The 10,983-nt window shown below is 39.6% G+C and overlaps 1 protein-coding gene across 1 annotated transcript; it reads right to left on the bottom strand.

The window, feature by feature from the left end:
• Positions 1–1,613: 1,613 nt before the first annotated feature.
• Positions 1,614–2,531, bottom strand: LOC102004491 (olfactory receptor 2A5). Its single transcript, XM_005404723.1, has one exon. The coding sequence runs from the start codon at positions 2,529–2,531 to the stop codon at positions 1,614–1,616; it is 918 nt and encodes a 305-aa protein (XP_005404780.1).
• Between the last annotated feature and the right edge of the window lie 8,452 nt (positions 2,532–10,983).

The raw sequence follows: 10,983 nt of genomic DNA, 5'->3' as shown, positions 1-10,983 counted from the left end.
GCTACACGTTGCATATATAAATATATATATATAATCATCCTTTCCTTTTCCCCACTTTATACCATTAGAATAAGGCACACAATAATTCCATATTGCTTGATAGCTACAATTAGAACCAGCATTTATTTCTTTATGAAAATTTTTCTCTCTCTGGGGATTATACAGCAATCCCCAGATTTTGTGGGTTGGAAAACCTGTGGAGGTAAGGGGACTCAGGCAATGTCCAGAGGCAAGATGCTTTCCCCGGATGAACAGACAGGTAGAATGGGGAGAATGGTTATCCACTTGGCTTTCTGAGAACTGAAAGCAAGATGTGTTAAGAGAGAATATGGAAGGAAAGTTTTATCTTTGTTTTTTTTTATTTTATGGGAGGAGAACAACAATGGAGTGATAATGCTATATGAGAGAACTAAAGCTTAAGTCTTAATATTCTATATACCTGAATTCCTATGACAAAAGGAATTAAGATGTGTTGTGTACACGTGCTGACTCCACACAAGGAATGTAAATATTACACTCTGCAAAACTGTACTAATTAAAAGAGAATCATTTCATCATATGAGGTTGATAAACTAGATCCCAATATTATGTTAAATAAAAAAACAACAAAACTCTTCCGTGTCATTCTGACAATTTAGGTCCAGAAAAGAAAATGACTTATATCATTGGAAATAGGAACACTTTGGAATTTGGAATTTTGTTGAGGTTCCTAAGATTCCTTATTGGACCGCTAATATTTTTGATGTAAGTGATGGTTCATAATTTTTTTTCAAGCTGCCTCTTTCCCTTGGTGTTTTTCTTCTTTGAAACACACTCTTATTATTATACTCTTTCATGTAATTGTAACAATGATGAAGGGACACTTGCACCCAGCTTTGTGATCTGAGTTCTGGAAAGGGTAACCTCCCTTAGTAATGCTGTCTGTCATATTCATTCTAAACACAAGTTGTTTCCAAACCTCTTCTAAATGGTGCAGAATGAAATGAAATGAAATAATGAAATGAAAGAAAATGAAGATCCTGATCTTTCTCTGCCTTTCATATTACAAGAGGAAAATCCATAAAATGAAACTTTGTTTTTCACAAGCAGAGGTTCGTTAAGCTCATTCAGATGATTTCTCAGTTCTAAGTGCTGGACCAGGCACCGGCTGGACTCCTAGTCCTTACTACAATCTGGGGAAGGCTCCTTGCGTGGAAGTCACTATCTGCTCTCTGCTGTCATTGGTGTACAATAGAGCAGTATGTAGTATGGGATGATTATCAAATACTTATGGCAATAAGGGAGCTTAAAATAAAGAATTTAAGAGGAAATTTCCCAAAACTATGTTCAAACCATTGGAGCCCAAAACTTACATGTTTCCTAGAACTGCTAAGGATAGTTCATGGCTCATGGCTCCTGACACCTCTGTCTGTGACCTGAGCTCTCTGCACTCTCTGCTTGTGCTTTGGGGTCTGGTCTCTACTCTAGGTTTAGGGACAGAATCTACTCAACATACATTCTTAACATCAGAAACCCAAGAGATAAGACTCTAAGACATTTGCATTCTCATTCACATGATCTCCCAGGGAACACATCTTCTACCTTTGAGGGCCTGGCATCTTTTATACTGAGCTTTATTTCCACAGCGCCCTCCTCAGGGCACCCTTCACCTCTGAGTTCCTCAGGCTGTAGATCAGGGGGTTCAGCATGGGGTTGAAAAGGCTGTAAAACAGGGACAGGATCTTCTGCTGCTCCTCAGGATGGCGGGACTGGGGGGCCATGTACATGACAATGGCGCTACCAAAGAAGAGCCCCACCACGCAGAGGTGGGAGGAGCAGGTGGAGAAGGCCTTTCTGCGGCCCTCCCCTGACTGGATCCTCAGGATGGCCATCAGGATTTGGGTGTAGGAGATCAGCACCAGGCACAGGGGCCCCACTAAGATGAACACAGAAGCTGCAAAGATAACTATTTGGTTGAGCCTGGTGTCAGCACAGGCCAGTTTGAGGACAGACAGGATTTCACAGAAGAAGTGGTTGATTTCATGAGGGCCACAGAAGGGCAGCCTCAGGATGAGAACCACATGTACCAGGGCCAGGAGGGAGCCACAAGTCCAGGAAGCAATGGCCAGGACGGTGCATACTATCCAGCTCATGATGACAGAGTATTGCAGAGGGTGGCAGATGGCCACATATCTATCATAGGGCATCATCACCAGGATGAGACACTCAGTGTGAGCAAAAGCCATGTACAAAAAGGTTTGTGTTATGCATGGGCCAAAGGAGATTGTTTTTGTCTTGTTGAGAAGATTTCCCAGCATCTTTGGGACGTTGTTGGAAGCATATGAAATGTCAACGATGGCCAAATGTGCAAGGAAGAAGTACATGGGGGTGTGCAGTCTAGAGCACAAGCAGATGAGTCCTAGGATGAGCCCATTCCCCACTACAGCAAAGGCGTAGAACAGGGAGAAGAGCCCAAAGAGGAGCCCCTGCATCCTTGGGCTGAGTGGAAATCCCAGAAGAATGAAGTCTAGGACCCATGTCTGATTTTCCATCGTGCTTTTGTGATGACGGCTGTAGCAGGAACCACTTCAACAGCCAGATGTGTGCTGAGGAGCAGGGAAGATCTGAATTAGATGCTTAACACAAATATAAGGCGTGTGATGTACACTGTGTGTTGCATCAGCCAGCAGTGTTCCTCAGCATCATTACAGCAAATCCTTTAATCCACAGTAACACACAAAGAAAATTCACGGCAGATACTGCATATCAGTGAGCACAGGTTGTCACTTACTGCTTCCACTGCTACAGAATTTTACTCATCCCTGATTTCAAGACCCACATTTTTTCCCATTATGATCACAGCCACCGAGAAATTCATTTTGCAGAATAACCAGCTATTTTGGTTTGGAGAAAGCATCCTATTCCTACATCATGCGTTTTTGGTTTTTGCTCTTGAATTCACCTCGTTTACCTATTTTCTTTTTTTTTTTTTTTTTTGTTTTTTCTCCGGTACCGGGAACCGAACTTACGACCTTGCGCTTGCTAGGCAGGCGCTTTTGCCGCTGAGCTAAATCCCCAGCCCCTCGTTTACCTATTTTCATCTCGATTTCTCTTCATCACTTGGTTGTTCTCTCTTTTCATCACTTGTCCAGTGTATATAACACATAACAGGTGCCAAGAAAATCGTTAAAGAGTGAGTATACAAGTGAAGGATTGAAGCCATCAGGTTTCAAATGCATTTTCAAGAAGGACTGCTTCTCTTTGTGCTGACTGGTATGAGGGCTCTAACAAGTGAAACTAGCATTAAGTTTTTAAATTTCTAAATGCTGCCCACAAAAATCTGGCTGTTTCTCTCATAGGCATAAGCAAAGAGTGACATCACTGATTTGGCCGGCGCTCATAGAAGTGGCTCCTGGTACATGGTCAAGGTCAATGATTATTTATACAGAGTTACAGATAATATTGTCACCCCTCCCACCACCCCGTCCCCTGGCAGCACTGCTTTCCTAGTTGTAAGTAGATGTTTTTCTGGAACGGCGACCCACAGAGCTTGGACAGTGCCCAGAACAGTTGTTGAACGGGTAGAGGATGGACAAGGAACAACATCCCAAGAGCATGTCTTACATTTAATCAAATCTTTCAACTTTTTTCTCATTTCCTCTGGCAGCTATTACACCAGCCACATGGCTATAAGGGCTCCAGAAGTATGCATTCAATAATCCGAGGGCCCTCTCAATGGGCAGCTTGTGGGTCTAGCTCTGCAGATGCCAACCCCGTCACAAATTGAGAAAACTTCCCGCCCATGTACTGGCCCTGGTTCCACCGATTTCTGGAGCCCTTCCTCCCCTCAGACCTGAGCTTCACCATGCCGCCACAGTCTGCAAAACATACTTTATTTACTGTGGTACCAACCCTGGTCTTGCCTCAGAAATATGATTAGATTTAGAGGCAACTGCAAAAACTGAAGTGAGTACTTGAAGGTCAGGGATGAGGATCTCACTCTCTTTGGCACATTCTGAAAGGGGGACTTCCCAGGTGCAGGACTCATTTACTGTTATCTTGCTGCAGGCTGATGTGGGGAGAGGGCCTGCTTCATGGGAACCCTGGCAATGTCGTTTTTATGGAGGGGGCATCTCCCCTGAACCTCTTGCCCCCGTTGCCTGTGAACATCCCTGGGGGACAAGGACACACAGTGCTCAGATTCCACATTCACCAAGAGAACCCAATCTTGTTTGTCATCCTGTCTCCATTCTCTCTGGGACCTACGGATGAATGTTTAGAAGCATAGGAGCTGCCGAATACCCTGATGAGTCACATAAGTGGATTCTTGTAGTAATAAGGACACACATCCTCCTGAGACCATAACACAAACTCTGCTCCGCAAGTATTCACGTGATGATCAGTTCTAGGCCCAGGTGGGTTAAGTAGATCTTAAAGCGGCAAAGCATCATCCTTATGAAATAATTACTTGAAAATCCGCTCCTCTTTAGATAATTCTAACAGGTGTTGGTAGATAACAAAATTACTTCTATAACCTTCCCATATTGTGATGAGAAAAATCCAGAGGATTTTCCATGCAGTTTTCAATTTGTTCAAGAATATAGGAAGCAAAAGAAGATGGGAATAACGTCAAATCAGCCTTGAAGAGGTGCCAAGGTAGAAGCCCTGGTGATCAGACAGTGACGTGTGAATAATTCCCACACTTACCATGACGTGCTCATGTCAGTGGGACTTCTGATTTATGATGCTTCCAGCTGCAGGGTTTTACTTACATCAGTATAATAAAGCATAAGCAAAGGGTTCTTTAAAACCTTTTCTGATTGTCTCTCCTGTTGCACATTAGGAGTGTGTGTGTGTGTGTGTGTGTGTGTGTGTGTGTGTGTGTGTGTGTGTACATCTGTGTGTGTTTCCTGGTTGGGCAAAATTTTAGAGAGAATCACCCAAAATTAATTTATCAGAACACATTAGCTTCTTCACCAGAGCAGTGTAGGGTAAGTGTGTGCACCACAAGCTCACCATTACAAAAGGAAGGAAGAAATTATGTCAATGATTTTGGCATCACAGACGATCAAGAGTTCACATAAGGTATATCTTCAGGGGTAGAATATTGAGGTATAAGTAATAATTTTTCTAAAACCTTTAGAGGAAAGATATGAAAAGTTGCAAGGCTGAGTACAGTGATCAGAAATGGCTAAGATACATACAGATAGATAAACTTATTGACACTAAACTGCAGAGTTAAAATATTGCCAGTACATAATGACTACATTCATTGTAGGGAAATAGTGTGCGTACATAATACATTTCAGTTATTTTCTACCCCTCCCTTCTCCTCCTTTTATTTGACTAGCATCAGATTTATTTATTTATCTTATAAGACCTTAGAAAATTAGTTCTGTAAATTATCAGAACATGGACCCTGTCTGAAGGAGAGAAGTGTTGAAGTGATGGCTACTTAAAGAGGCAACCATGGGGAGGTAGGAGGGAGTGGACTTGGAATGTGAAGAGGAAATGTACTCATCAGTACTTAATGATTTTCAGGTTGTGATGCAGAGAAAGCAGAGCTAAGATGCCTCCCAGGTTTCTGGTTTATGTGGCTGTGTTAGTGACTTCATTCACTTGTACCAGTGATAGCAAACCTACCGCATGCGTGCTGCAGCTGGCACGCAGAGCTCTTTCTCTCAGCGGGTGAGCCAAGTTGCCCCAGCAACCTAGCATCAGATAACAGTTGTTTTTTCTAAACTAAGTCCTCAGTATTCAGGTTTAATTGCAGTGCTGGCACTTTGGGATAAATAAGTGGATCTGAGGTTGCAGGTGGGCAGTGGTTCCCTAAAAGTTCACCATCACTGACACATACAGAGGCAAAAGCATATCTAAAGGCAAGGGTTAAAAACAGTATACTTTTGAACATGATGGGTTTGATGTATGTTAGGGTTTGGATCTTAGATGTCTCCCAAAGGTCTGTGTACTGAAGGCTTGGTTGCCAGCCTATGGTGCTACTGAGAGGTGGAAAACACTTTAGGATGTGGGTCTAGGGGAAGGAAGTTAGTTTATTGGGCATATGCATTTGAAGGGGTCATTGGAACCTCAGTCCTCTCCTCTCCCCCTTTACCAGACTCACTGAGGCCATCAAACCTTCTCTGCTGCAGGTTCCCCACCGTGATGTACTGTGCCAACACATGCCCAGAGCAATGGAACCAACCAGCTATGTACTGAAACCCCTAAAGCTATAAACCTAAATAACCCTTCCTCCTAAGTTGGTTATTTCAGGTATTTTGTCAAGGATGGATGGAATGCTGATGACACAATATAGCTGTGTAATATATACATGGATTGGTCCAACAAGGAGTTAGCTAAATTGTTTTGGAGTTCAACAAAGACATCTAGGACAAAAGTAGAAATTTTTGATCCATTTGATAGTTAAAACAATTAGCAAATTCAGGGAGAAAAATACAGAGAACAATGTATTTATTACAATCAATATTTTAGAGATGATCAGAGGAACATAAATCTCCACAAGCAAACAAAAAGAAAGATCATATAGAGGGCAAACCATAAAACATGAATGAAAGAAATTAGTAACTAATGTTATATGCTATAGCAGGACACAAGTTAGGTGTGTGTCACTTCACATACAATGTCTATTTTTTTTAAAAAGACCACTTTTTAATATATAAAGCTATATTGTAAGTAATTCTTATAATACACATAAAACAAAGGTTACTAAGAGAAAGCCATCATTGTGCTTTAAGAAAAAATCAAACATATTAGTAGCATAATTTCCAGTTTCCAGTGACCTGTAGGGAGTGAGCATTCAGTGATATTTATAGAAAATTTCATTTCTATGTATGATAATTAACTTTATAAGGACTTATAGATAAGTAGACCTGATGGTGGTAAGATAGAGGGAGGAGGGAGGAGAAAAAGAGAAAAATACAAAGAACTGAGATGTGCTATGTGCTTGCACCAGTTCTCCACAGTGAATGCAATCATTATATACTGCAAACATGTACTAATAAAAATCTGTAAAATGAAAATTTTACATTCTGTATAGCTTGTCACTCAGGTTTAATCAGAAATACAATACTAACTTGTGTCAGCTTCATTGTGAAAATCAGAAGTAATTATCACCCCAGAAGTGAAACAAGGATTCAGCTTAGAGAATAGGATTCCAAGGACAGACAGATGGTCAAAGTTTTCCAAAGTGAGCCCGGCTTAGCAACCGTTCACCCTGGCAGAGATCTGTGTCTTTTGAATGGAGTGCCTCAGAGTTCCTCGGAAGCACATTTGTGCTTTGGGAATTCGTGAACATATTCTTTATTCTTTAACACACTCAGAAAGAGCTGATGATTAGGGAAGTAATGAGATTTCACATCTTCCCCTTTCTGACCTGAGAACTGCTAACATAGGAAAAGTATTTCACCCTTTATGAGAAAGCAAAAAACATCTTGAGAATTCTAAACATCAACATAAATGTATGATACTATTTTTTTAAAAAACAAAGATTTTATACATGTAAGGGTTCTTAAAGAGCATTTCCTCCAAAGATGTCATATTTAAGATGAGAATACTGAAGATAGAAGATAAAATATGAGTTCTTGAAGATAAGGGCAGATTTAAGATAAGCCTAGAAGCTCACATCTAGTGTATTAAAAATGGAATGTTTAATTTCATTTGTCTTCTCTTGCTGGTCACCATAAGTTGTATCACTACCCACTAGTTACTCAAGTGAGCAACTGAGTCATTCCTGATACTTCTTTTTTACCAAAATAAAGTATATCTACTTCTCTCCATCTGTACTGCCACTGTCATAGTGTACTCTATGAGAATGCATAGATATAGACAGAAATACAGTTTTGAAGCCACATATATCTAGTGAGTTTTACAAAGAAAGAGTTGGAATTATTTTCAAGTTGAAGGATATAAGCAGAAGTAATTTCACTATAAATTAAAGTTTTATTATATTACCTTAAATTTCTACCCCACAACTAGACCTTACAGTCTGTAATGTACTACACATAACATTTTATTATTTCCATATTTTAATGATCTTATTTGTAACAAAATAGAGGGATTTTGCTTAAAAGAATTAATTGATTAAAATCCAAAAATGGGCATCTGAAATGAATATACACTTCTCAGAATAACAAATACAAATGGCAAATAAATATGTAAAAAAATGTTCAACATCATTGGTCATCTGAGATATGAAAATTAAAAGAATGGTGAGATCCCATCTCACCCCAGAAAGCATGGCTATCATCAAGAAATCAGCTACTAAAAAATGCTGGTGAGACTGTGTGGAAAAATGAGCACTTCTCTACTGTTGGTGGGAGCGCAGACTGTTACAACCACTGTGGAAATCAGCGTGGAAATTCCTCAGTAAATTAGGATTAGAGGTCCCATTTGACTTTGCAATTCCCCCTTCAGGTTACCTTCCCAGAAGAATTAAAAATATCATACCACAGCAATATATGTGCACTCATGTTTATAGTAGCACAATTTGTAAATAGCTAAACCTTAGAAACAACCCAAATGTCCATCAACCAAGACATGGATAAAAAAGATGTGGCATTTTTATACAATGGAGTACTATTCATCTATAAAGAAGGATAAACTTAAGGCTTTTATAGGTAAAGGGATGCAACTTGAGACCATACTCATAAGGGAATAAATCAGACCCATATGTGCAAACATCATATTGTCTTCCTGATGTGAGAAACTGAAAGAGTAAATGAGATCCAAAATGTACAATAGATATTGTGAAATGGGAAGAAACTGCTCAAAAGGAAAGAACAACTGGGATGGGGGAAAGGAGGAAAGAAGGAAGGGAAAATATATATATATATAAATATGCACAAGATAGCTAAGCTAACTATGCTACTAATTTCTATTAATTCATTGAAAAGAAAGGTTTGTGCCTATATTGTTTGACCAATTTTTCATGCCTATGTCTTGTAATGTGAGCAACTATTTTGAAGATAACAATATGCAATGTATTAACCATTGTTAATCTCCTACTATCCGGTTTTGAAATTCTGTATCATTGTTTTTATTGTTTTTTCTCTTTAAAATAAAAAAGTGAAAAAATTAATTGATTAAGTGAAAACATTCAATCTTTGCCTTCTTAACCAAAGTGAGGCTTTTTTTCTGGGCAAAGCAGCTAAAATCCACCGATGGAATTACGCCAGCATCCTTTTAAAATGCAAAGCACATTATGTATCTCTTAAAATCTTCCATGCCCTGTCTTTGAACAACATAAAGTCCAAATTTCTTTCAAAGACTGAAAGCACAAGATAATTTGGTCCTTCCTACCTCTTAAACCACGTCTCATTATTTTCCCCTTTGATCAGTGCGTTAAAGCCACACTGGATTTGGAACAAGCTCTGGATTATGTCAAACTCCTTCAAGCCCCAGGGATTTGCCTTTGCTGATCCACACGGCAGGAAAATGTTGTTGGTTTAATTATCTCTTGCCTTCCTTCCTCCAGCCACAAAATTATTATCTAGCAGAGCAGTGTGTATCACCACCTGAAATCTTTATGCCTTTTGTTGCTTTTTTGCCCATCTCCTTTCCTGGAAGGAGAGTTTCTTGCGCACATGGCCTACATCTGTCTTGAGTTCTCGTCCTAAAATCCCAGTAGTTTGTCCAGGAAGGAAGCGCTTTACCAATTTGCTGAATAACTCAATGATTAAATAATGCTCAAGCGTATTTCACAGGAAGTAGTTGAGAAAAAAATCAAGGCCGTCACATATTAGTTGCTATATGCTTTTTATGAAATATACACTTTAAAAAACTCTCACATTGTTACGGCCTTAGAAAAGCAGATTGGCCTCCTCTTCGATCCTGGGTTGCCACTAACATTCGACTTGGCCTGTATTGTAAAAGACACTCAGTTACAGAGACTGCTGAGTCTCTCTGCTGTCATTGCTGTTTTAACTCCTAATCTCCCTTTTCTTTCTTTCTTCCCCACTCTTTTCGCCACCCTCCCTCCTTCTTGTTTTTGTTACCTTCATATTTCCCTCCCTTGCTTTCACCATGTCTCTCCTGCATGGCCTTTGTTTCAGTGTGTGCTCCTCAAGCTGCCATCTTCTTGTGTCCTTCCTCCTCAAGCTGCCATTTTTTTGTGTTTTTCCTCCTCAGACCTCCATTTTCTTATGTCCATACTCCTCAACCATCCATTTTGTTGCTTTGGAACAAAAAGAACTACCAGGAATAGCTTAGATCACAATTTAATGAAGAATCTCAAGCAGAACATTTGAGATAGTGAGGTAAAAACAGTAAAAATAAATGAAGAAGAGAGCAAATCAACAAAGCCAACAAGAAAAATTTTGGCAGCCTAAAATTCTAAAGCTCCAGTGTTGGCTAATTCTGAGTGTGCGTATTCCTTTTTCTCCCTGCTTATATATTCCAGAAAAGGTGGTGAACTAATGCAGGGCTTTTAGTTATGGACTCTGGAATTTAACTCTTCTTTCTTAGGCAGGGAGCCTAATTCTTAATTTTCACAGTAGTACAATTTTAATTTGTCTTCCTTTCATCTTTGACAAATATCTCATAGGTTGATCTTTAACAAAATTGGCTTACCAGTGGGTATTTTTCCAAATGTCTAATACTCTTCCTTGTAATAAGTTCCTTTCAATTATGTCAATGTTCTTCCTGAATGTTTGCTGTGCCTATGTTAACACCATGCGTGGACGGCTCTGCTGTGGCCCATTGTTAGTGAGGGGAGCCTATGGGAATTTCAAGTTTATTATTTTTGTTTTTTAAAGTTGTTTCATATTTTTTCCATCCTGGACATGCTGTAGCAGAAAAGTAGCTATATAAATATATCTTTCTTCTTCTCAACGATAAATTGTATAACTATGTAAAACACCTGAAATACCTGCACACTAACCAAAGGCTCTCCTCGCTCACCAAGAGAATAAGGAAGATTTCATATTTTAGTAATTAGAATGAGGGTAAGTCTAAGGGAAACTCAAAGGTGCTTGAAAGGTAACATCCAAA

The sequence above is a fragment of the Chinchilla lanigera genome, unplaced genomic scaffold (genome assembly GCF_000276665.1).
Source record: "Chinchilla lanigera isolate Chin_1 unplaced genomic scaffold, ChiLan1.0 scaffold00090, whole genome shotgun sequence".
Lineage (NCBI taxonomy): Eukaryota > Metazoa > Chordata > Mammalia > Rodentia > Chinchillidae > Chinchilla > Chinchilla lanigera.
Note: the sequence above shows the minus strand (reverse complement) of the source record. Positions and strands in the feature narration are given on the sequence as shown.